We start from the raw sequence: 27336 nt of genomic DNA on the forward strand, positions 1-27336 counted from the left end.
AAATTAGATAACAGGATTAGGTGACATAAACATTCCTACTCATATATGCAATAATCTCAAACATAAGTTCACAAATGGATGGAATAAAATTGGCACATCACATCTCACCAATCCCCTACATCTCCCACGCTAATGGGATCTACTCACACATGAGAGGAGAATAACATAAAAACATCATAGCAAAGTAAATGGAGTTCATCTTGATATTACATTAGCAAGCCACAATAGTTGAAGATCAAATCAAATATAAACCATGATGAAATAGAGGTTTCAATCCCTAATATTACAAGTATGAATCTCTCTCTCGGTACAAGTTGGATGTAGTGGATGGGGTGATGACCTTGATGAGATTGATCGTCGATGGAGTCGAGGTTGGTCTTCTCCTTCGTCAGATCTGATCTCCTCTTTTCTAGTGCGAATGATGGCTGTTGTGTTCTATATCTCGTCCCCTTGCCTTCACAGAAAATGTTCGGTTTGATAAGGCGAAGGCGGTTCCGGTCCGTACGAGCAAGCCATGCCCGTACATATGCCCGTTAAAGCCCCTGCATCGCCAGGATCGAATTGGCCTCAAGAGGAAATGTCTTTATTTCGTTGCAATTAGCCCATAAATGTCCTTGGATCCTCCAAATATGATGGTTTCCTGAAATACATAGTTGAAAACATGGGTTTGGTTGGATCGCGATATAATCGTTAGTTGAAACACAAAATCCAATGAAAAACCATAGAAACAAATAGATAGGTGGTGGAAAATCCATAGTAAAATGCATCGAAATTTGGAGCTATCAATCACCACACCGAAGGATATCCACCACCATAGTTCATCCATTTCATCTGCCATCACCTCCATAGTCATAGTCATCACCATTGTAATAGAGATCTCCTTGAGAATTGGCGATCATTGTAAGAATATTTTGATTTCAATCCAAGTATTTGCAACAATGATTTCTATCTTTGATCTTGATATCATGTGTGAGTAGTTCTCGTGGGCTGCGGGTTGGGGTGAATCCTCGCAGTGTTTATATGCATCTAATCTCATGGACATGTGTAAGAATCGAATAGGAGTTTTGCAATCGGGTATCCTTGTCTCTTTGCCTCGATTCGAGGATCTGTAAGTACCCATGTCTATTGGATCAATCAAGGGAAGATGTGGGATGAAGGGAGAATGGTGTGCTACCGCGAAACCTCGGTGACAGAAAGGGGAAAGTAACGGTACATGTTTAGTGATTCACTCGGGATCAACGACACAATCATCTAGCTTAATACTTTGGTATGTATTCATTTACTTAATAATTGTTGTTACTCGCGGCTATGGGAACAATGGTTGAACCAAGAGACTCTTGTCACCTCTGGCTTTAGAGGCAATAGTATTTACGAATGTGTTGCTCACAAATTTCTTATCACTATTTTATTTACTACACATTTGCACTTCATTTTTATATGTATGCATAGCTGCAGGAGAATCCCTAACCTTGGTCTATTTCCATCCATTAAACACAACATAAAACAAAGTAAACTAGAAAGGTCTGATAAACATAAAATCAAATCAACTAGCAAGTCTTGTAGACGTTTCCTTTACACCATTTTAGCAGTGCTTCCCAAGGTTCGATTAAACCTAGATCTTCTAGGAAAAAGCTTACAATACTACAATCCATAATCCGGATCGAAGGTATCAGTGGTAGATGTCGAGATCCTCTTCAGCCTCCCACTCCCCATGGCCGCAATATGGTCCAGTGCCGAGAACAAGGTGCCCCAATTGCCCACGTACCGCGCCCCTAAAGCGGCTGGTCACATCGAGCGACAATAATGACAACCTTGGGCGCAAGTATGTGAAATGTGATAGCAAGCTTGAGGTTGGGGAGGTGAGATTTGAGTTTCCCCTCTCCCAATTTCTTGTTGTTGTCGCCGATTTGTGGTTTTTCATCCAATTTGAAAATTAGGGTTTATCGTTTCGATTCTAGATTTTGTGCAAATGCAGGCATTTTGAGTGGTTGGATGAGTACATCGAGAGGATTGAAAAGGAAGGCACAACCCAGGGGCTCAATTTACTGTAATTGGGATCTGCGACCCCCCATTGCTGCTACGATGGGGAATGATGAAGTGAAGGCAACTGAGTTGAAGGATTTGAAAAAGATGAACAAGAAGTTAACCAAACTTATCGATCTGAAGAAGCAGGACAATCTCATGGTTGCACTTTTTATTTTTGTGGAATTGCTCTTGGGATTGTTTATGTGCTAATCATTAGTCGTTTGACAGTGTAATTCGTGTTGGAGTTAGCTTGATATGGATTACCCTTATTTTATGCCTGCTTAAGCTTGAATAAAATGCAATCAGCGAAGTTTTCTCGTATGGTTTACTTTCTTTAGTTGGCTTGACACTGTGCAATGTTCAGGTTCAGTAGAAAAAAATCTTAGACGAGAGGGTAGGAGAAAAGGCCAGGCCCAAGTAGAAGCGTAGCCAGGCCCAATGATAAAAAAGTGGAGCTTGCACTAAAAACAAATTTGCACACTATATTTCACTCTTGGCCCAACGATAAAAGAATTCTAGGGTTTTTTCAGCTTATGTAATTTCACTCATTTTTAGATTATTGCACTCATCTTATTGGTCACTGAAATCATTTTGAGCTTTTTTAGTTCCTTGTGTAGTGCACATGTGATAAAAGAATTCTAGGTTTTGAAATTATTGCTTGTTTTGAGCTATTTTGATGTACATGTGAGATTTCGAAAATTTTGGGCAAGTTGCGTATGCAGATTGTTTTTTCTTGCACGTTGCTTTTTTACACTAATTTTTTAATTGAAGGGATTTTTTTAATTTTGCGGCATGATGGTTATTTACATGTATTTACATGAACGTAGCCTTTTCTCTTTGCTTATCCACTTGTGTAGTTTCCCTAAAATTAAATTAGAGATTGTTTTGAGATTTTTTTATGCACAAGTGAGTTTTCAGAATTTTGGGGCAAGTTGGCTATGCACATTGTTTTTCGCAACACGTTGCTTATTTACACGAACTTTTTTGCAGGAAAATAAGAACAAAAACTTGAGCTTTTTGCACAAACATTTTTCAACAAACATAATGACATAGATAAATAAGATGCAAACGAGTAGCACCCTTACATAAGTCTATGGACATGACATGACATAGATAAACACGGGAAACAAAATAATGAACTCGATAACACTAAAACATGACAAGCTTTGGCCGCTTCACCACCATCTTCTGGTTCACTCGCCAATTTTATCCTCATCGTCGAAGTTTTAGGGGAGGGTGTGCATCTAGTCTATGGTGGGAAGATGCACTCAAAGTTGGTGAAGATGTTAACATTGTGAAGCCTATGAACTCGCAACCACACCAAAATACTTGTCCGAGGAGCGTGAAGGTGTCGTAAGGGTTGGTGAAGGTGACCGTAAGCAACAAGAGGATCTGTGGTAACAGGTATCGTCGAGGCGATACATCACCGGCGTGCCCGGTGGGAGGTGAGCATAGTCGGCGGTGAGGAACGCGCAGGTGAGCTCGACCGCCCCCTCCACCTCGATATCGACCACATACGGAGGGAGTTCTCGAGGGACAGAATTTGTCAAGAAAAACAACAACTGCAAAACATAATTTTTTCGACCGCCTAGACATGTGAGGCAGTTTTGCCAAAAAAAATTGCATATAGAGGATGAAAAGTTGTAACTGCAATATAAATATGAGCGCAATCTATTTGGTGAGACAATTTTTTTGCATATAGAGGATAAAAAGTTGTAATTAAAGTTGTAACTACAGTATACATAAGAGCTACATAAAAAATTAAATATTTTATTTGGTGAACAGTGTTCTGAAAAAATCTACATGTGATATAACAACTTTCTAACATTCAAAATGGGTAAAACTTGTTACTTTATTCTTGGAATATGTAAACATAAGATAAACAACAAGAACGAAGTTCATAAACTTAAAAAGATAAATGAAACATGATCTCCACAAACATACAAAAGGAAACATGAGGATAAAACTAGAATTGTACAGAAGGGGCGGAGCTCAACGTAGGATCTCGCCGGCGGCTACTAATTCGTGATATTGGAACCACAAATCGATTAGAGGGAGGGGATAATTTCTACAGGAGGAACTGAATCGGGGCTCACATCGAACGACAAATCGAGCCAATTCATTTTCATAGCGTTGGTTTGGGGAACGGGATTCAATCAGTGCTGGAGAACGACGAAGACCGGTACATATGTGCCCATAAATCACCAAAAAGGCACATATGAACCAACTCGTGTTTCTAAGTTTCAGAAAAAATTGAGATAAATCACACAATTCTACAGACAAAAAAGAGAATGAAACTTACACTTGGTAACTGTTTCATGCATATTTAAGTTTTAAACTTGGTATACATCTTCTACATGCCAAATTTGTTTCATTTTTTACTTTATTTATTCCCTCCAGCAGTCCAGACTTCAATACTTGTGCCATGTTCAATGAACCTGACATATTTTAGCTTATATATTTCACTTGATAAATATGCGACGAGTATTTAAAACCCAACGGAGTATGTTTTTACTGTTCTTTACTGTTCATCACGTTATCAGGAGTACCCAGGTTCCGAAAATTGTCGTCCCCTTCATCACACACAAGACAGGCCTAAGATAATGCAGAACATCTCAGCTCCACTAGGTCGATTCAGTTCGTTACAGTATCAGTTTACCACCTACATTGATAGAAATAATGACAGTACGTATATTTCCCAAAGGCGACAACATATCCTCAAAGGTTTGACATACTACCTGTAGCCAGTGACGCTTGTGAATCTACTTGTCAAGATGAGAGGTGATACTGGAAACCCTGATCAATCATATAAGGGCTCCAACATATGGAAGAAGATCCACGTTCATGCAACAAACCGTCAATGGCTCAAGGACATACCTAACACCAATAGTGGCCCTAAAACCAGCAAAATCTCGGTAACAGTGTTCATAGCACCAGCACCATATAGGTGCACAAAACCACAGCCATACTGATATCCGAACATAATCTATGCCTCCGGAGAATCAACCATATCAGTGTCAACAAGAACATCTTCAGACATTGGACAAGAATTGCCATCAAGACGCCGATAGAAGAGCAGGTAAGCCGCAGATGTCCTAGTTTCCTCTTCATTGACAGAGGAGACATGACTATCATCAAAATGATACCAGTTGTCTTCTTCTACTAACTGCAAGTGCAAAATGGACATAAAATGAATTTAAGGAAACCCATAGGTGAATATTTACAATAGTATGCAAGACAAGGATGTGTAACAACAATATAGCACAAAGTCAGGCCAAGCACCTTCGCATAGGCAGAATAGTGACCACCTCCCAAACCACCATAATGATTAATCACTGAATATAGTTCATAGATGGGAGGCTGGTCGCCTCTGGATGTGTGCTTCGCATACTTGCTCATATCAAGATGATGAATTGGAAAGTTCACAAAGGTATCTAGCTTATTTTTCATATAACGGCTGTATGAAAACCTTTTTAAGTGGACCACCAATATCTCGGGCAACCTCCACAAGTCAAGTTTCTTGCTGGCCTGTCTGTGCTCCTTGCAGCTAGGACAGTACCTGTTGCAGATGCAAGGCAGCAGTGGAAGCCATCAGAAACTGAAGGTCGGTAACAGTAGTCAAATAAAAGAGCAGGAAATACACTAACCACATGTCATCAGGGCCCAGAGGTTCGTCCTTCAGGAAAGCATCCAAGCATGAAAACAAGTTGACTGCTTCTTGCCGGGTTTTCTTTGACATGAATCCCGGCTTGAAAACATCAGGAAGATCCTCCATGTACTTGAGGTTATATATCTCATGTTCTCTAACAGACCAGTCCATCAATAACCTCATGGTTGCCCCCAAAACATGATTAGAATCTTCATCTATAGGATTTCTCGCATGACCTTTATCATCACTCAAGTAAAGATTAAAGGGCAAAAGCTCAGCATCAGTTATTGCTTCATCCACATTCGACGTAGAAAGACCCTTCTCACATGAGGCGCCATTATCAGTTAGTACAATACCATCCAAACTTGGCCCGCTACCATTCAGCATGGAATCGCCAGGAGGATGCACTTTTGCTCGTACAAATGGAGCCAGCACCGCAGAGACAGCCGCATAAACATCAACTTTTCTTGTTGAGTCAACAGGAATACAAGTCACCAGAGGGCTTCCAATAAGCTTCCTAGCAATACTAAACTGGGGCTCTGAAGTAAATCTGGGTGAAATAATAAGCACATATAAGCCTCATTTGGAAAGTAATTCTCACAAGCATACTAACAGAATTGTGAACAAATACATCATCACAGAAGTCAAGACATAAGTAAAAATGGAGGAATAAGTGATCTCAGTTTTATAGGATAGCTGCAACTTAAATGAGCACAAAAAGGTGTACTAGAAGGAATATCTATCAAGTACAGTGCTGTAGTATAAAGTAGAAACTACACAAGGAAACCCTCTTTTTTTCTTACTTGGTGGCTTTCTCCTGCGTTGTTAACACCAACCAGCCGATAAAAAGAAGACAAGAGTCCAGCAAGTGAGGAAGATATGTATCAACTTCCAGTCTACTCTTTCCCAATCGATCTCGATCTTGCAGTTGCAATTCTAAATATGCAGCCGCAAGCCTAGTTGAAATATTTGGACCTGGCAGGCAGTTCTACCTGAATAAAGCAAAGGGGCAATTTCTTTGGTCTATTGTGACAGAAGGACCAGACAAGGAAGCAAACCAGACAAAGTCTGATCCAAACATCGGTTTTAACCTAAACCGGTGGAAACCAGGAACGGTCCAATCGGCCGAGGGAATCTCCATTCCTCCCACTAGCACTAAATAATGGTGCTCTCGCAAGAATCAAACCCCTTTTTTTTAGATCAGCAAGAATCAAACACTGCCCACCAGAGTTCACCAAATGAGGTTCTCTACGTCACACTAGAAATATAGTCTATACTTATTTCACGTTCAAAGTACAGTCATTATTTTAATTGACCGCCTTATTATTTCTCTATTTCATTAGTAAAAATTATTATTTTCCTTCATTCAAAAGATCAAGGTTTTCCACATAGAGGGAGAAACTGAAAAAAAAATACGGAGCTGGGCTAGAAGGATACCGAAACTACCAGTCCAATAAATCAATCGGCGAACTGGCAGTCAGACCTGTGAACCTACAGGCTGATAATTCAATCATCTGTCTATTTTTTAATACTATGACCGCAAGGCAGAATCCACACAATCAAGATAAGTCCAGCCTCTAATCGTGTTTTTGGCTATACAAACTGAAACCACAATCAACACTTGTCAGCCTCCAGCTCCATGTAGGAATTTTGAAAGACCAAATTGAGATCAGCTACATTTTATGAACCCCTTTGAAGAAGGTGTGATTGCTGTGCTGAAACCATCTATGCAATGCGTGCAGAGTGGGACCACTTAGGGCTCAAGTGTCCAGGAAATAATAACATGAGGAAATTCATACAGATCCATTTGGTGTGGTGAAACCTCATCAAAAGCGCTTATCTGTTTCTATTTATGGATATGGTAACGTTGGGAGCATTTTTCAGATGCAAGAGAAAACCTTACTGGCAAGATTCTCCTAACTTCCTAAATTCCACCATCCAAGAGCACCACAACACAAAGGGGAAAATGAGCCTTAGATATGACAAATGAACATTTGCATGGCTCTTACCTATCCACCTTCCGATGCAGGATCTCAACCCTCAAAAGCTTTTCATGGCCAACAGGAAGCTTATAAGCAACAAGCTGATCACCATCTTTTATGCTATGAAGTAGCTCTGATGGACTGAAATAACGGTAAATCCGATAATCGTATACCTGAGGAACATGAGTAACCGTTAATGAAAAACTACACTTTTGAGTTTCTGGAATGGCAAGGCAAGCAAAGACAGAAATGGATTTTACCTCTGCAAGTAACAATGTCTCGGAATCGTTTAAACAGCATGCATCACTCAGGGCTTTAAAGAGATCTCTGCAAGCTCCATTCTTTTGTACTGTAACAGTGTAAGGCATGGGAAGAAACTCCCCAGTACCACTAAATACAGTCACAGTCATCATTCGAGTAACAGTTGAGGGCAATGGTAGTGACAAATACATGAATGGATCAAAGGTAACAGAGATTTTGTTGCATTCTGGACAGACTAAGGTAGACTTGTATTGTCCCTGAAAGATTGAATAAAGAAATAGTCGTTACGGTAGAGAATGCGAAAAAGGTAATCTTGTTGGCGAACAGTCAACACATATGAAGCAAGAGAAATGGCAATCTAATTGTTATATAATTAAACCAAAGAGCAAGAATGAAATATTGTGGTTCACTTTCATATCCAGTCTTACTGTAATCATTTGCAAGTGAAGCATTCTGGGCAATTAGAGACGCTTATGAAGTTTCAGAGAAATATTTTTGCGTCCATCAAATTTTACTAACAAGTGAGTTATTAATAACAAGCACAGTGCAGTGTATGCCCCTAATCTTACATAGATATTCGAGAGTTCAAGTAGATCCTTAGAGTTGAAAAGTGAACATTTAGATCCCTAGACTTGAAAATTGGACATATAGATTAAGTGAGCTCTACAATAAAATTTACTGGCTGATGTGGCAAGCGTTCTCCCTCCTCTCCATATAACAATTCAACCAGCACCTTTTGGACACAATGATATCACCCTCGTACAAACACGTATTCATAGTGAGCTCAACCGCCACAATGTGCTAGCAGCATCGGCAATATTGCCAACCACCAAGCCATAGCCACCATGTAGCCCTGGGGCTAAGCCATTTTGTACATTCTTTTCTTCTATCTTGTACATATTTTTCTCTATTAATAAAATTTACTGCCAGGGCCTCCCTACAGTTTTCAGCTCAAAAAAAAACAAGGGCAGCAACTTTGCCATGTCCAATGAGTTTTCTTGTTTTTAGAGACCTAAGCCCCCTGTTTCAATAAATCAGCATGCATATCAAATATCACTAACATATCAGATTTGGACAAAATGTCTGGAAGGCAATGGAGATGTCATGAGAGAATGTGGTTCATGATATCTGTAAGCAATGAGCCAAGACAAACCCTTCAGCTATGTGCACAATTGGACAAGTATGTCGTATCTGTTGTTGCCTGATAGCGGTGCTCCTAAGCAGCATCTGCATCTCACACAAACTGTGGTTTTCAAAGAACTCTGCTGTTCTTGTGCTCCCCAGTGCCTGCGATCGCAGTAGAGACAACTGGAGTATAAAGAGCAACCAATCTACCAGGAAGCATCTCCACCCAGTGAAATGGCAAAGCCGCCTGGACCTAGGGTGTCTTCGATGCTCTACGAACTCAGAAGCTACACACATAAGATAGCTCTTGTTCTTCTATGTGTATCTTTTTCTTATCCCATTCTGAGGAGCAAGAACCCAAGAAGGTAAGCAAACCTTTATGTTGGCCATCAGATAGTGGTAGGATAGCAGAGCGCAGGGGCAGTTTTTTGTGGAACTGCCTACTACTATCTCCAAAACAGCAGTCACACAATTAGATGCCACATCAGCATTTAATACAATTTCCAACATAGAATCAATGTCAGCAAGCAAAGCCAGTTCTGGACCTCGCTTAAAAGCCAAAGGACCTAATTTCAGGTTGAGGGACCTAGTCAAACAATCTATACAAGTTAAGGACCTACAGTGTCTTTTACCCTTAACAGTTGATAATCAAACTAATAGATCACGAACCACCTAACGCTGTACTGGCTACTTCATTTTTCATTGACTAACCAGACGAACATCAGGCAAGCAAAACAACACGGTCTTAACGATCAACGGTCAGAAACATGATAAATATTGTAGGATAAATGTAGATAAGCTTTCTTGTTAAAGGAAAGCTGAAATTCCACAACCTTCCGCAGCTACATTTAAACAAACAGACCCCAAAAGAAACAACAGATGTAGTCGAAGCAAGAGATCACAAAGCCGACTAGTTCCTAGCAGTGACTAACTTTCACATGTTCATCCAATTATACTTAACTTAGATGTCAATGAGCTCCTATTATTATAATTCTCAAGGCAGCATGAATACCTTATCATTCAAATCTGAAATGTACTTACCTGGAACTTATCTACTATTATGGAGTCATTTCGAGCTTTATGGTCATTCCAGCATTCTTCAGCAAATTCTTCATCAGGACGATCATCCGCATCCTTTGCTTCAATATATGGTTTCTTCTTCACGCGGTTGAGATCTTCATGCAAACCATCCAGCAAAAATGCAAGCAACTCCTGTAGGAAACAGGACAATTCTTACATAAGAGAATATCATATTTTAATGTTTCACAAAACATGGCAAAACAAAAACAGCAAAAATGCAGTTTTATATATACACCATACTGGAGTACAGTGACACAGCTAATGGGACAAGGCCCAATAAATCACTGAGAACCGGCAGATTCAAAAGAAACCATGCCTTAACTTTTCTAAATATTGTATTCAAGGCACGCATGAGAATATAAAGTAAAGCAGAATATATATAGAATAAAAAATAGTTAGCACACGGTCCACCCCTGATATTTAAGATGCACCATATATCTAATAAAGATTACAAAAGAGAAGGTAATTTGGATACGCCATATACTTAAAGGTACACCCTATATCTCCATGGGGAAGCACAACTCCAGGCTCCACTTGCCCCCTGGATTCACTGGTCCTCACTCCTAGACTCGCCGCTGCCAAATCCCCCAAGGTCCCAGCTCCCCCCCTGGTATCTGGCAGCAAGTAAGCTCAAGCAAGGTGTCCGCTACTTTTGTTGCTTGCTGTGGACTGCAGTTGCTCTTTGCTGAATGCTGTTCTTGTTGCTGACTACGGAGCATTGCATCTAGGGGCAGTGGCATGGATGCACGGCTGGCAGCAAATATGCAGCTGGGACTGGTAGCACCAATGCTGGTTTTGAGAGTGAGGAGGGTGAACTTGGGGATTGGGCAGCATTTTGATCTCGTCACGCATTCTTATAAATTATATATATTTACCTTATTGCATAGCATTCTTTAATTGTTCTATATGGCTGTTTTTGGACAATGTCACATCTCATGTCCCCTTGTACGTACCCCTGGGTCATGTCCGAGTGTGGGTGCTTCATAATTTATAGCCAAGGGGGCACGAAGGAAACAAGTTATGGAGATGGAAGAGAGGTATTTAGAAACTGGAAGAACAGAAAACATAATCAATGCTTCAGGAACTAAGGGACCAAAATGTTACCAAGTATCAAACAGGTGATATGGTACTGGTGTCATAACGAAACATGCTTGATCAAAGCACTGAGACAAAGTTGGAAACCAGATATACTTTGTACAGAAGATAGGACATCAGGTCTCAAAATAAGAGATAGGACATCTTGCTACTCTAGCATTATCACTAACACAATAAAAAGGAACCAGTACATTAACAAACTTAAATAGATGTATTTGATTCTTCCAACTTGAAATAGCATAAACATCTGAACCAATACATTCCGCATATCACAAACCTGAGAATCGTGCTGATTATATCCACTAAACTGAGGAGCAAAACGAGAAAGTTTCGACTTAAATGCACGTGGAGGTACAGAAGTGCGACCGGCCGACCAAAGTTTCCTCAGTAGTTCAGCAAATGCTACTGCAAGTTCACCCTGCACAATTGATAATCCCCAAATGTCAGGAATGACATCATCACATTGCCCAAGTGGGTAGAAATAAGCTCGTACCTGCAGCCCAAGCGGATTGTCCGTGTTTATCTCCTGAGTGTAGTCCTTCAAAAAGTACTCGACCAATGGAGGTGTATGTACCAAGGACTGTATGGCGCTATTCATGAAGCATGTATTGCCCAAGTTATGTAACCCAGTCAATCCATGGATTTCATCTTTTGTTCCATTGTTGAAACCACTATACCCATCTTCTGTGTCCCTTAATAAAGGATTAAAGTGGTTATCTTGAGGAAGACTGGAGCCAATTCTAGATGAATAACCATTCGAGATGTTAGGGCCTCCAGCAATTGAGAATGATGATGTGGAGGGTTCCAATGGAACTAATGCAAATTCATTGTTGGTACATCTCGGAGAAAGATCAGATGACCAGGTATAATCTACACTAATCTCCAGGAGAATCTGCAAGCATAAAGGAAGACGAAGGACTTTCAGCCAAGCCAGAGAAAATAGCAAAGCAAGTAAACCAAGGGCAATCATGTATAAGGAGAACATTTTTACATAAACAGAAAGGATTGTAAGATTCAACCCACCCGAAAAGTGGGTTTAACTATTGCAAAATTAAACTCACACTAGATATTGTTTTCGCCAGTTTTTACCAGTGTTGAAAAACAGAGTTATACCATAAGATACTAAGATAGCCCTATTAAATGCAAATTACGTCAACATAAGAAGAGAACAAACTCAAGGGTTTATTACTACTTAATTGTGGATGCTATAGCCATGTACAAAATGGTAGTGCAACAGCACACCATCGGACTGGAGGAGAAAGGGATGCAAGGCAACGCAGCAAAAGAGCAGGAGCCACATGTTTCAGCAAAGACAAGAGTGCATGATAATAACATAATACCTCTTGATCCATCGTAAGTTGAGCTTCCTCGAGTGTCTCACTCTGATTGGTCAGCTCTTTGTTCTTCGTCTTTTGGTAATAATCCCAGAGGCGGATCTGAATCATCAAAACAAAGAATAAACAAAATGGAAGATATAATAAGCATAGGAATGCTGCAGCTCTGCTAAAAGTAGAAGGCATAAACATCTCGGATACATAGATGGCAATGAGTATACCTTGGACTGCTCTACAGCCAAAATTGAGCAAACCAATCTGTAAAGCTCATGAACTTTGGCCTGGAAGCATCAGAAAGCAGGTGTAAAAAATAATAATTGTTCAAGAATAAAATTGCTAACAAAGGCATATTAAATTTCGGGCTGAATACAAAACAGTACCAAGGGAATCGGGCTGAATACAAAACAGTACCAAGGGAAGTAGCTCATATAAAATTCATCTCATTTCATGCACTGTCAATCCAAAGTAGTTTCAAATACCACCATGTGACATTACTATTTGGGATATCTTGTTAGTTGTAACAAACTATTGTTCCGTCACCAATGGCAAACGAAAAATATCAAGACCCCAAAATAGTGTTCCGGAGAACAAAAGAAGAGAAGTCAAAAATAAGGAAAGAAAGATAGACGAGCCCAATTGAGTTTTTCGTTTTTTGGCACGACCTTACAAAAGAAATTCGGGATCTTAAACTTATCATCCACGATGCAATAAATAAAAAACAAGATTACAAATGTGAATGGCCATCTAAGTTCAGTAATGTAGCGGTGTAACCTACTGGCCAACAGATCATCTATCACAAATCATAAATCTATGAGAAGAACCTCAGCTTGCATGTGGATGCCTGGATGGATAGTTACACATAATTGTATAAAAAGCAATAAGTTGAAGCTAATTTACCTTCCTACTTAGTTTGATAGTCCGCACAGAGCTGTCTCTTTCATCAATTAGTGTCAAATGGAGGGGATAGACATCCACTATGTATCTCCTAGAAGTTGGATCCTCACAAATCACTTTCCTTGATATCGCTGGTCCACCTTTATACCTGAAACATCAATCCACCTCATGAGTAACTGATGGCATCGAAGATTAAATACATTAAGTACTCTGCAGTTCACAAATAGTTGACACTACGGGCATACCTTCAGTCAAGCTTTTACACTCTGACTGCCTATATCATTTTAAACATCTAAATTAGAAACTTGAAAATCAAAAGTATTTATCTCCAAGTATTTTGAGAATACTATGACTATCTTGGGTTTTACACATGTCCCATAGTACAAAATTTATGATCAAAACCATCTATTGAAGACTGTGTTGATGTCCAAAGCGTCAATTATTTGTTTGAGAACTAGAGGAGTATCAAATAATTCATACGTTCCCGATACACATTGTTCTAGCTTTCTAAATTTGTTCTTCGACATTACATTATTTACCGCTTCGTCCCCATGTTTGTAGCTCTAGAATTTTGTTCTTTGAAATCACATTACTTTTACTTGTTTTTCTTATATGCCCCTTTCTCTTTCATGTCATTGGCATCAGCGATTTAACATCTGCAAGAAGTTGTTATAATTAAAAGATCCAATAAAGGGACTACATGATTCTGTAATCATGCTTGGACAACATGAATACTTCCTCTGTTCCATTCTATAATGCCTATTGTTTTTTGGCACGGAAATTAGCGCAAGAGTATTTTTTACACAGGACCCCTAGCTAAACCAATTGTGTTTAACATGGAACTGTTACTGATGGATGACAATCCACAACAAAAGAAGTGGGAACTAAGGCACATAAGTTTATCATGAAATACAAATAAACAAGACAACATAACAAAAGACATCCCAAAGTTCAACTCACAAGTGGCATAATTACATATTGTGGTGCCGAACTAATAGTAACAAGCATGAGGAGAATAACAATGAAAGAGCTAATCCAACAGGTAGGATGACAGAGAAGAAATTATTGGTCTACCAGAGCTCCGTAGACTAGATGCATTAAATGGGACTATCCAAAAACAAGAAAATGCATATATTACATTGCACTGCAATAGCATACCAGTCATATAGCTTTCTCCAAACTTCTGGTGGCACCAAAGTGTAGTCCTCCCCTTCCCTCAAGGTTCTTTGAAGCTCTTGCTCTTCACTGCCACTGCTATTTTCCTCCGAAACAAGCTTCCTGTTATCAATCTCCCCAGGTCTACTCGTAGGTTGAAGAGGAATGTCAGTGTCATTCTCCCCATAACTGAGTAAGCCCACATAAGATTGCCAGTTTGTCCACCAGCTGCAAAATGTACATAAAATGTGTAGTTGAATAACCAAACCAAGGGATTGAAATATGCAAAGTAACCATTTTGATGAAAGGCAGAAGGCTCTATAAATTAAATTCAAACAGGCTATACAAACTCCAATGCAGATATGATATGTACAGCCATAAGTGCAATACAAAGGTACTGACAGTTACCAGCAACAAACCAACAAGGGCTTGTTTGGGGATTCGATTATTTTAGACAACATAACATTGCAGCACAAATTAATTTGCAGGGTTTTATATGGAACTTGCAATTTCCACTAGCGATCAATTGGATTTCAGTATCTGCATTCGTAGACAGGAATACTGAAACGCAACTTTAATTTTATCAATGTCTGTATTCCTAGACAAGGTAACGTTATAAATGAAGCCCTTTTCTAATATCAAACTTATAACTCCTTAATTTTAGGACAGCAAAGCCAACTAAGTCAATGTGAATCGATTTCCTTTATCTTCCTTGACTGTACACCATATCATTTTATCAGTAGCCAAATATCTTAATGTATGAAGGCATGGAGGCCTATATACATTCACTTCAAGTGCTCAACAATAGATCTAAAAAAAATAAGTGCTCAACAATATACTCATGCCATACATAATGTCTGCTCAATCAACAGATGAACTGAAGAGTTTTCTCTAATATAATGATTAGAATCCCTCCCAAATCACCTATTACAGCCGCCGAAGCAGCATGAGCAGGCTTCTATTGCTACGCAACAATAGAGCAGAGTATCATTAGACACTAATATACAAAGTTAATATATAGCGTTACTAAAACCTACATGGTGAATCAAGTCAAGGGCACTCGTAAATCTCCAATTTACAACATAAGAGATAAATCTGCCTTGAATCATAAGCTACCGTCACCCCTATAAAACCCACGATTTCCAAGGAAACAGCAACAGAAACGGGAGAGCGTTCAGGATTAGATAATTATACTAATGCCCCCAACAATACCAGCCTAAGCCATAGCATATATTCGATCGGGAGACGGTATCACGGGAAAATGCGTCAGATCTCATGTCCCAATTCAAGCCATAAATAGCTCCGCGCGTAAGATCCGCAAAGGCGTCCGCGTTATCAACCGGAAACACAAACACATTCGACGAGGAAGCAAAAAAGCCGCGAAGGAAAAATACAGGGATAAGTAGGAAGTTGGAGCGCCCACCTCTGCGAGACGAGGTAGCGGAGATCGCCGTCCTTGACATTCGCCTCCGCATCCCGCGTGAGGGCTTCGACGGCCGCCCGCTCCTCCTCCGCCGTGCACGGCAGGCAGCTCGCCGCCGGGAGGAACCCCTCGGCGCTGGGTATCGTCATCCCCCTCCGATCCAATCACGCACGCGCGCAACTGAGATCGAGTCGAATCGGATCGAAACGAGACCTGCCTAGGGTTTGGTAGCTCGGGGCGTTTATTTGGACGGAATGGGAAAAGGCGAAGAGTATACGAGGGAAGGAGAAGAAATAAACAAAGGATGACAGAAAATAACAATATTTGGGATTGATATAATAGGCCTCGAACTCCTTCCGCGTGCGACAGGGCAGGTTGTATCAATGGCGTGTGGGTCAAAAACTCTCCCGTCCCACATGTCGGTGAGAACGAGAGTTGCCCACTATGTATGGGATCGGGACAATCGTTTTTTCTTTCTTTAGTCCATCGTGGCTAGCTTTATTAAAACCAACAAAGGACGTCTTGCAATCGTACTGATACCAAAGATGAATGAACCTGAGTTGATTACACAATTTAGGGCAATAAACTTATGCAATGTTCTTTATAAAATCATCTCAAAAGTTTTGGCTAATAGATTAAAGGTGATATTACCTGAAATAATCAGTGTGTCGCAGAGCGCTTTTGTACCAGGTCGTATAACGTCATGGTGGTCTATGAGTGTGTTCATGCAATAAGAGGGAAAAGGCAAGGAAAGAATGGTTATTGTGTTGTTAAGCTGGACATGCTAAAGACATATGATAGGGTGAAGTGGGGGTTCTTGAAGGATATGATGCGAAGGTTGGGATTCACACAACAATGGGTGGAGCTTATCATGTCGTGTGTCACTACAGTTAATTACAGAGTGTGGTTCATTCAGATGAAACGGATAGTTTTGTACCTACAAGGGGTTTAAGACAAAGCGATTCTTTATCGCCGTATCTCTTTTTGATTTGTGCGGAGGGTCTCTCAAGTTTGTTGACGCATGAAGAAGAAGCGGATCGCATACGAGGTGTCAGGGTGTGCCGGGGGCACCGTCGGTATCTCACTTACTCTTTGCCGATGATTCCCTGATTTTGATGAAGGCTGATATGGCGAATGAGACTACTCTTCGACAGGTGTTAGATACTTACTGTGCTAGTTCTAGCCAACTAGTGAGTGACCCAAAGTCAAGTATTTTTTTCAGTCCCAATACCCTGGTGGCGGACAATGAAGCAGTGTGTGCAGCGCTAAATATTAATTTTGAAGCTTTAACGGAGAAGTATCTGGGTCTTCCCTCCCATGTGGAAATTGAGAGATCAGATTGCTTCCAACATTTGATGGATCGAGTTTGTCAAATTATAAATGGATGGAATGAGAAAAATCTATCTATGGGAGGAAAATAAATTCTCTTGAAGGCGGTGGCCCATGCAATACCCACATATGCCATGTTAGTTTTTAAAATCCCAAACGGTATTATAAAGGCTATATCGGCCGCCATTGCTAGATATTGGTGGGGAGAAAAGGATGGAAAGAAGGCTATGCACTGGTATTCTTGGTGGAAGATGTGCACTCCGAAGAAGGAAGGCGACATGGGGTTTAGAGACATGCATTGCTTTAACCTTGCGATGGTCGCAAAACAAATTTGGAGACTATTGATCCTACTTCCTTATGTGCGCAAGTTATTAGTGCTAAATATTATCCTACAGGAGAGATACTAAAAGCGGGTCCGAAGAAAGGGGCATCTTTCATGTGGCAGAGTCTGATGGCGGGAATGGAAACTTTTAAACGCGGGTATATATGGCGTGTAGGGAATGGAGCAAGTATTGATGTTTGGGCTGATCCATGGTTACCAAATAGTCCAACAAGGAAGGTGCTTACACCCAGAGGTCACCTACTGATCAGCAAAGTAGAAGATCTAATCAATCCGATGACTGGGAGTTGGGACGCACAGTTGTTGGAGGAAAATTTCTATCCCTGCGACACACATAAAATCATGGCGTTACCATTGTCACCTTGGGAAACGGAGTACACCGTAGCATGGCATTACAATCGAGTGGCATCTTTTCGGTGAAATCTGCTTACCGCATGGAATGGAAGCACCAATATGGAAGTCGTGTTGTGAGAGGAGATCAGCAAAGTAGCTCCAACATAAACCCGGTTTGGCAAAAAACCAGGAAGCTAGTGGTTCCTGCAAAAGTAAGGATTTTTACTTGGCGTGCCTTGCATGGCATTATTCCATGCATGTGTACTTTAGCAAATCGTCATATCGAAAGAAGTGGGCAGTGTCCCCTATGTGAGAGCGGAGCGGAGGACTTAGATCATATGATGTTTAAATGTGAAAAAGCTCAATCTGTTTGGAGAGCTCTAGGCCTGGCAGAAATTATACAGGATGCTATATAGGTGGATTTATCAGGTTGCATGGTGTTGGAGCACCTTCTGATGACTAAGTTGAGAGCACCACAAGGCCTGAATGGATTACCAATTCATGAAATCATAGTCATTGCTGCTTGGTTTATATGGTGGAGAAGAAGAGAAGTAAAACATGGCGGAAACGTGCCCTTGGCTAGCAGAACTGCTCTATCTATCAAGGCCATGGTTATGAATTGTGTAAAGGCGAAGAAGAAAAACGGGGGAGGTGAGAAAAAGGGCTGGATGAAACCACCGTTGGGTTTTGTAAAATTAAATACCGATGCAGCGGTAAATTTTGGACACAAGGAGGGCAACGACGGGGTGTTTCATCCGAGATTCCACTGGCCAATTTATAGCGGCTTGTAGGATCCCGATTGAGGGGGTTATTGATGTCACCACTGCGGAGGCTCAGGTAGTCCGAGTCGGTCTACGGCTAGCTAAGAGAATTGGGTGCAACCATATATATGTGGAGACAGATTCATTGGAAGTTGTCCAGGCTTTCATGGAACCAGAGGAGCACATGATCGTGGGCATGCCTTTTATCGACGAGTGTCGAGCAATCTTGGCAGGATTTGCTTCGTCACGCTTAGGCCACTGTCCTAGGGAGAGTAACATAGCTGCGGATCTAGTGTCAAAATCACTAGATGATATAGATAATAGTTTCTGGTTAGATGATCCGCCCGCTTTTATTTATCCATAGTTAGTGGAAGATGTAACCGTGATGCCAGACTATCTGTGTTTTGGCGAGCAAGTTTCGAGACGCACTCTTTTCTTTCCAGTGTACCAAAGGGGACTGGAAGATTTTTAATGAGGCGGGTTTGCTCTGGCGAGATCAGTTACATTGGTAGCTTGTCTTCTCACCCGTCTTCAGATCTAGCGAGATCAGTTTCCTGCTGTGTCGTTGGCGTTCGTTGTTATCCGCGACGACGCTAGCAGCCGAGGTGAGGTGGTTCCTAAAGCCCATCTTTACCAACTACGTGTCACCAAAATGTAAGCATAATGATGTTGATGTAGTAACTTATGAGAAGATCACTGCTCACACTTTCACAACAAAGAAGGTGACGTTGAATGCTCGCATCAGCGTCAAGCTAATGGAGGGGTGGGACTTCAAACTCAATAATGAGCCCGCTCCACCAAGCAAGCCGCTCATGAGGACTAAATAGCGCATTAGTCTGCTGGAGAAGTAACAGTTACATTGGCAGCTTGGGCTTCTCGCTAATCTTCAAATCTTGCAAGATAAGTTTCTCGGTGTGTCGCTGGCGTTTGTTGCTATTCGCGACGACACTGGAAGCCGGGGCGAGGTGGTTTCTAAAGCCCATATCTACCAACTACGTGCCACCGAAACGTAAGCATAATGGTGTTGATGTAGTAACTTATGAGGAGACCACCGCTCACACTTTCACAAACAAAGAAGGTGATCGCATCAGCATGAAGCCAGTGGAGGGGTGGGACTTCAAACTCAATGATGAACCCGCTCCACCAAGCAAGCCCCTCATGAGGACTAACAGTGCATTAGTCTACTCGAGAAGCACCAAAAGAATGAGCTCTTTCATCGAAAAATAGTGCGTCGGCGCCTCCTGGACCTGGGGAACAAGAAGGAGATCAATGACGTAGTAGAAGTAATGACTGATGCAATGAACTCCACGCGTTCTGAGCAGCAGAAAGCTCTCCGACACAAATCTGCTTTGGAGGAGTCGAATAGGAAGCTTCGTGCAACTGTCTCCAACCCCATCCCTCCACCCTGAAGCTGCAACGGTATCAAATAATCGCAAGGATCATTTTATCCCACCTGACTTTATTCCAAGCTTGGGGAGATCTATAACACCTTGTAATTTTTCTTTTATAGCTCGCATGTTTACTTTCCCGTATGCATTTAGTTTCGAATTTCGATAAAGATTGCATTAGTGCTTGTTTAATTTCCCTTGGAGAGCGAAGGATTTTTATCCAATGAATTATGAGCAGTTATTATATTTGAAGTATGATTGAATCATGATTATCGTATTTAGATGTATGAATTAGGATGGGTATAATTGTGCTTGCACCATGATAATGATTTTAAGGTCTTTCACACCAACAAGTCTTGATAGAATATGAGAAGAAAATATTCTATAAAGCATATTATGATCATTGGTTTAATCATGTGAGAGCAAATTTTAGAAGGAGAAAATGATTGTGAAAACAGTGTAATGCTATCAAGTTGTTTATGAAAAGAGAAACAAATAAACTAAAAAGAGTTGCTCGTAGTTCTCATACAAAAGCTAAGCTTCATGATCTTATGATATGTGAAGAAAGTAGTCTTCATGTTTATTATCGAACTTGAAAGGTGTGGAGACCTCTAAGTCATTTGAGTATGAGAATAGTGTGGCGTGATTCATTCTCTAGTTCTATATACGATGATATAATTTGTTCATAAAAATGCCTCTTTTATTTTAGCGACTCACGCTTCATGAACAAAGATGACTCTGTCCATTAAGCTTCTATCTTGCTCGGGGGTGAGCAAAAGTCTAGCTTGGGGACGTTGATGAGTGCATTTTTAGCATGTTTTCGCACAGTTATTTTACTAAGATATCGTTGAGTAGCAATAGGATTTTTGTATTTCACCGCGTTATCGCGTCCTTTTTATGCTTGTCTACGCAAGATCTCAGAATAATAAGGCAATGATGAAATATAAATAAAAGCTATCATTTTATGGTATTTTGATGCGATAAAAAATCATTTTAGCACTGAATTATGCATCTAGGCGAAGGAAGGATGCGATGACAATTTCCAGTAAGTTTAGCGGGCATCGGTACGGGGGGAGCCCGCCCGTACCGTTGATATGTCTCAAACGTATCTATAATTTTTTATGCTCCATGCTTGTTTTACACCAATTCATATATGTTTTGCTTACACTTTGTTGCACTTTTATATGATTTCCGGCACTAACCTATTAACAAGATGCCATAGTGCCAGTTTCCTGTTTTCTGCTGCTTTTGTATTTCAAAAAAGTTGTAAATGAAATATTCTCGAAATTGGATGAAATAAAAGTCGAAGTCAATATTTTACCGAAACAAAGACGAAGTCCATAGGGGGGCTTCTCCGGTGTAATACCATGGAAACGTGTATCAGTTGGTAATAAGTTTGCCAGGGATATGTTCATCTTCCTCAATGTATCTGCGTACATAATGTTTAAGTTGCTCCCGATATCAATGAACACTCGTGAAACGTCGAATCCTGCGATAACCGCTGGTAAGATCAAAGCAGACTATCCTGGTCGTGGAACCTGTTGCGGGTGGTCAGCTATAGTGAAGCCGATGTCTTGCCCTGACCAGTTCAGGTACTCGATTGTTGATGGAGGTATCTTCTTTGCCATGAAAACTTGCCGCGAGATTACTTTCTGACCTCTGTTAGATAGTCTGCCTTTCTGAATCATCGAGACCGCACCACTGGTGTCGATATAAGGACCTGGTTGCGGAGTTGCCGCCAACTGCAACTGGTGTCGATTTTCGTCCGTGATTGCGGGTGGAGGTGGAAGGTGAATCTCACTCCTTGGCCCCTGGGGGGTTCTGTTTACTGTGTGCGTGCTGGTATGCCCTGCATATCTATGTAGTGCTAGAAAAGTTCGGCAGTCCTTGATGAGATCTGAGATCTAGGGGTTGGCCCGATCTCGTGATTTGACCCCAAGGATCGAGGGGAAAAGGTGGGAGAACGCGAGGAACACGAAGAACACGAAGAACACGGTACTCATGCACGCACACCAACCCGATACACCCGATACTTACCCCGTGGCTCGATGGACCACGCCAATAGAATCACCCGGAAGAGGCACGCGGCAGAATTCCCGGTGAGAGATTGGTGTTGGAGAAAGGAGATTGGTGAGGGAGAGAGAGTGCCTTGCACTAGAATCTCAATCAAGAATATCCAAATCAACAACAAGGATGGCCTTGATTACAGAGGGATGCTTGTCCAAGATGGATGCTAACCCTAGGGAGACTAAGCTCAAAGTTGGTTTAAGCTCAAAATTATGTCTAAGGGGTAAGGGAGGGGTCCAGGTCCCTTATAGGCATACATAGCCAGCAAGGCGAAAAGGTACATAACTTAGGAAGTTTGGTGGGGTCTTCTCGTCAGATCCGGTCCTGGGGCCGGTCAGACCGGGCCAGTGACCGGGTGGTCCGGTCATGGGTCCGGTCGACCGGTCGCCAACCGGAAACTTCGCAGATTTTCCGTCCGGTTGGTTTCCGGTACGAGCTCGAGGGAAATCCGGTTGGCGGCCGGTTGACCGGGTCTGGGACCGGGTGGCCCGGTTGTGGGTCCGGTCGACCGGGTCCTGGACCGGCCAGCGTCTTCTCTTCCTTCGAGCGCTTCGAGTGACGTCGGGTCCAGCTTTGTGTCCATCTTCATGACTTGATGCTCCTCTCCTTCCCTTGACCATGGGGTGCCCTCCTCTCCGGGGTCTTTAGTCTCCTTGTACCTAATGACACAAAACACATCGGCATGAGGTAGCATTCCATCCAACGGGGTACCGAGATCAAGGGTGGTGAGGAGCGAGTTCACCTTATCATGTAGCGCTTTGACTCGAGCCCGAGTCATCGGTCCACTTGGGGGACTTGTTGGTCTTGGTGTGGAGGTGTCCGAAGGCCACCCCGCATCATCTCCCCCCCCCCTTGGGAAAGAGTCGTCCTCGACTCTTGTTCCTCTTCATCTTCATGATATGGCGATAAGTCCGACACGTTGAACGTGTTGCTCACCAATTACTTGGAGGTCGGGATGTCGATGACGTAAGCATTGTTATTGATGCGTTTGAGGACCTTGAAGGGGCCATCTCCTATTGGCTTGAGCTTTGAGTTGCGTTCATGAGGGAATCTTTCCTTTCGGAGGTGGATCCAAACGAGGTCGCCTTCCTCAAAGATGCGTTCCTTCTTCTTAGCGTTGAGGCGTGTAGCTTGACGAAGCACATGTTCTTGTATGGTTGCTCTTGTTTCTTCATGTAGTTTCTTCATGGCGGCGGTGCGCTTGTCGAAGTCCATGTTCGTTCTCTCATGAAGGGGAAGCGGTAGTATGTCGAGTGCCATTGGAGGTTCGAAGCCGTAGACGACCATGAAGGGACTCCTTGATGTAGTAGAGTGTTTGGCTCGATTGTAGGCGAACTCCGCGTGTGGGAGACACTCTTCCCATGACTTCAAGTTTTTCTTCACGAGTATGCGTAGAAGAGTCGAGAGACTTCTATTGACCACTTCCGTTTGTCCGTCCGTTTGCGGGTGGGAGGATGATGAGAATAAGAGCTTCACTCCAAACTTTGCCATGAGTGACTTCCATAGATAGCTCATGAACTTGACGTCTCGATCCGACACAATGCTTGCCGGTACTCCATGTAGGCGGACAATTTCCCTGAAAAACAACGAAGCAATGTGTGAAGCATCATCGGTCTTATGGCAAGGTATGAAATGTGCCATCTTAGAGAACCTATCCACTACCACAAAGATTGAATCATGACCATGTTTGGTGCGAGGCAACCCTAGTACAAAATCCATGCTAATATCGGTCCATGGTGCATAAGGTATAGGCAATGGCGTATAAAGACCATAAGGATTGGAGGTAGACTTAGCTTGTAAGCAAGTGGTGCACCGGCGGCAAAGGCGTTCCACGTCGCGGTACATTCTTGGCCAATAGTAGTGGGTCGAGAGCATGGCGTATGTATTCTCTCTTCCGAAGTGACCCATGAGACCACCTCCATGCGATTCTTGTAAGAGCAAAAGGCGAAGCGAGGACATAGGGATACAAAGTTTGTTCCCTTTGAACAAGAATCCTTGGTGCAAATAGAAATCATCGAGTCCTCGGTCAATGGAACACTTCTCAAATATCGGTGCAAAGAAAGAATCGGAAGTATAGAGTTCTTTGATCTCTTCGAGTCCCAAGACATGAAAATCCAAGCGAGTAAGCAAAAGGGTGTTTTTGCGGGAAAGAGCATCCGCCACTACATTGTCCTTGCCCTTCTTGTATTTGATTACATATGGGAAGGACTCAATGAACTCAACCCATTTTGCATGATGTTTGTTCAAATTGTGTTGGCTTTTCAAATACTTCAAAGACTCGTGGTCGGAATGGATGATAAACTCTTTTGGCCAAAGATAGTGTTGCCAAACTTAAAGAACACGAACCAAAGCATAGAGCACCTTGTCATAAATAGGATAGTTGAGGCGTGCGCCATCCAACTTCTCACTATAATATGCCACGGGTTTTTGATACGTCCCAAACGTATCTATAATTTCTTATGTTCCATGCTACTTTTATGATGATACTCACATGTTTTATACACATTATATGTCATTATTATGCATTTTCCGGTACTAACCTATTGACGAGATGCCGAAGAGCCGATTCTGTTTTCTCGCTGTTTTTGGTTTCAGAAATCCTAGTAAGGAAATATTCTCGGAATTGGACGAAATCAACGCCCAGGGGCCTATTTTTCCACGAAGATTCCAGAAGACCGGAGGGGAGACGAAGTGGGGCCACGAGGTGGCGCCACACTAGGGCGGCGCGGCCCAAGCCTTGGCCGCGCCGGCCTGTTGTGTGGGGCCCTCGTGTGGCCCCCTGGCCTGCCCTTCCGCCTACATATAGTCTTCGTCGCGAAACCACCGATACCGAGAGCCACGATACGGAAAACCTTCCGAGACGCCGCCGCCGCCAATCCCATCTCGGGGGATTCAGGAGATCGCCTCCGGCACCCTGCCGGAGAGGGGAATCATCTCCCGGAGGTCTCTTCATCGCCATGATCGCCTCCGTATCGATGTGTGAGTAGTTCACCCCTGGACTATGGGTCCATAGCAGTAGCTAGATGGTCGTCTTCTCCCCATTGTGCTATCATGTTAGATCTTGTGAGCTGCCTATCATGATCAAGATCATCTATCTGTAATCCTTCATGTTGTGTTTGTTGGGATCCGATGAATATTGAATACTATGTCAAGTTGATTATCAATCTATCATAATTATTTATATTCTTGCATGCTCTCCGTTGCTAGTAGAGGCTCTGGCCAAGTTGATACTTGTGACTCCAAAAGGGAGTATTTATGCTCGATAGTGGGTTCATGCCTCCATTAAATCTGGGACAGTGACGTAAAGTTCTAAGGTTGTGGATGTGTTGTTGCCACTAGGGATAAAACATCGATGCTTTGTCTAAGGATATTTGTGTTGATTACATTACGCACCATACTTAATGCAATTGTCTCGTTGTTTACAACTTAATACCGGAAGGGGTTCGGATGATAACCTCGAATGTGGACTTTTTAGGCATAGATGCATGCTGGATAGCGGTCTATGTACTTTGTCGTAATGCCCCGATTGAATCTCATAGTACTCATCATGATATATGTATGTGCATTGTTATGCCTTCTTTATTTGTCAATTGCCCAACTGTAATTTGTTCACCCAACATCTCGCTATCTTATGGGAGAGACACCGCTAGTGAACTGTGGACCCCGGTCCTATTCTTTACATCCGAAATACAAACTGCTGCAATTGTTCTTTACTCGTTCTTCGCAAACAACCATCATCATCCACACTATACATCTAATCCTTTGTTTACAGCAAGCCGGTGAGATTGACAACCTCGCTGTTACGTTGGGGCAAAGTTCTGTGATTGTGTTGTGCGGGTTCCACGTTGGCGCCGGAATCCCCGGTGTTGCGCCGCACTACACTCCTCCGCCATCAACCTTCAACGTGCTTCTTGACTCCTACTCGGTTCGATAAACCTTGGTTTCTTACTGAGGGAAACTTGCTGCTGTACGCATCACACCTTCCACTTGGGGTTCCCAACGGGCGTGTGCTTTACGTGTCATCAAGCTAAATTTCTGGCGCCGTTGCCGGGGAGATCAAGACATGCTGCAAGGGGAGTCTCCACTTCCAATCTCTTTACTTTGTTTTTGTCTTGCTTTATTTTATTTACTGCTTTGTTTGCTGCATTATATCAAAACACAAAACAATTAGTTGCTAGTTTTACTTTATTTTACTCTCTTGTTCTCTATATCAAAAACACAAAAAAAATTAGTTACTTGCATTTACTTTATTTAGTTTGCTTTATTTACTACTGCTAAAATGGGTACTGTTGAGAATACTAAGTTGTGTGACTTCACTAGCACAAATAATAATGATTTCCTATGCACACCTATTGCTCCACCTCGCTACTACAGCGAGAATTCTTTGAAATTAAACCTGCTTTACTGAATCTTGTTATGAGAGAGCAATTTTCTAGTGTTAGTTCTGATGATGCTGCTGCCCATCTTAATAATTTTGTTGAACTACGTGAAATGCAAAAGTATAAGGATGTAGATGGTGACATTATAAAATTAAAATTGTTTCCTTTCTCTTTAAGAGGAAGAGCTAAAGATTGGTTGCTATCTCTCGCCTAGAAATAGTATTGATTCATGGACTAAATGTAAGGATGCTTTTATTGGTAGATATTATCCTCCCGCTAAAATTATATCTTTGAGAAGTAGCATAATGAATTTCAAGCAATTAGATAATGAACATGTTGCTCAAGCATGGGAGAGAATGAAATCTTTGGTAAAGAATTGCCCAACCCATGGACTGACTACTTGGATGATCATCCAAACCTTTTATGCAGGATTGAATTTTTCTTCGCGGAACCTATTGGATTCAGCTGCTGGAGGTACCTTTATGTCCATCACTTTGGGGGCGGCAACAAAGCTTCTTGATGATATGATGACAAATTACTCTGAATGGCACACGAAAGAGCTCCACAAGGTAAGAAGGTAAATTTTGTTGAAGAAACCTCCTCCTTGAGTGATAAGATTGATGCTATTATGTCTATGCTTGTGAATGGTAGATCTAATGTTGATCCTAATAATGTTCCTTTAGCTTCATTGGTTGCCCAAGAAGAACATGTTGATG

General features: G+C 41.8%; 1 protein-coding gene across 2 annotated transcripts; it reads right to left on the minus strand.

The window, feature by feature from the left end:
• Positions 1-4621: 4621 nt before the first annotated feature.
• LOC124649926 (ubiquitin carboxyl-terminal hydrolase 9-like) lies at positions 4622-16327 on the minus strand. 2 transcript variants are annotated; one of them, XR_006986834.1, is made up of 14 exons: positions 16024-16327; positions 14604-14828; positions 13449-13593; positions 12773-12832; positions 12558-12653; positions 11711-12109; positions 11495-11635; positions 10084-10254; positions 7917-8174; positions 7684-7829; positions 5673-6224; positions 5308-5584; positions 4764-5191; positions 4622-4687 (listed from the first exon to the last, which is right to left on the minus strand). XR_006986834.1 is itself a non-coding variant. In XM_047189496.1 (13 exons), the coding sequence occupies exons 1-13, from the start codon at positions 16170-16172 to the stop codon at positions 5012-5014; spliced, it is 2799 nt and encodes a 932-aa protein (XP_047045452.1). In that variant the 5' UTR covers positions 16173-16327; the 3' UTR covers positions 4627-5011. The 2 variants fall into 2 exon arrangements, 1 of the variants encoding a protein (XP_047045452.1); XM_047189496.1 differs by having other exon boundaries at positions 4627-5191.
• Positions 16328-27336: the final 11009 nt, after the last annotated feature.

This window comes from Lolium rigidum, chromosome 4, assembly GCF_022539505.1.
Source record: "Lolium rigidum isolate FL_2022 chromosome 4, APGP_CSIRO_Lrig_0.1, whole genome shotgun sequence".
Lineage (NCBI taxonomy): Eukaryota > Viridiplantae > Streptophyta > Magnoliopsida > Poales > Poaceae > Lolium > Lolium rigidum.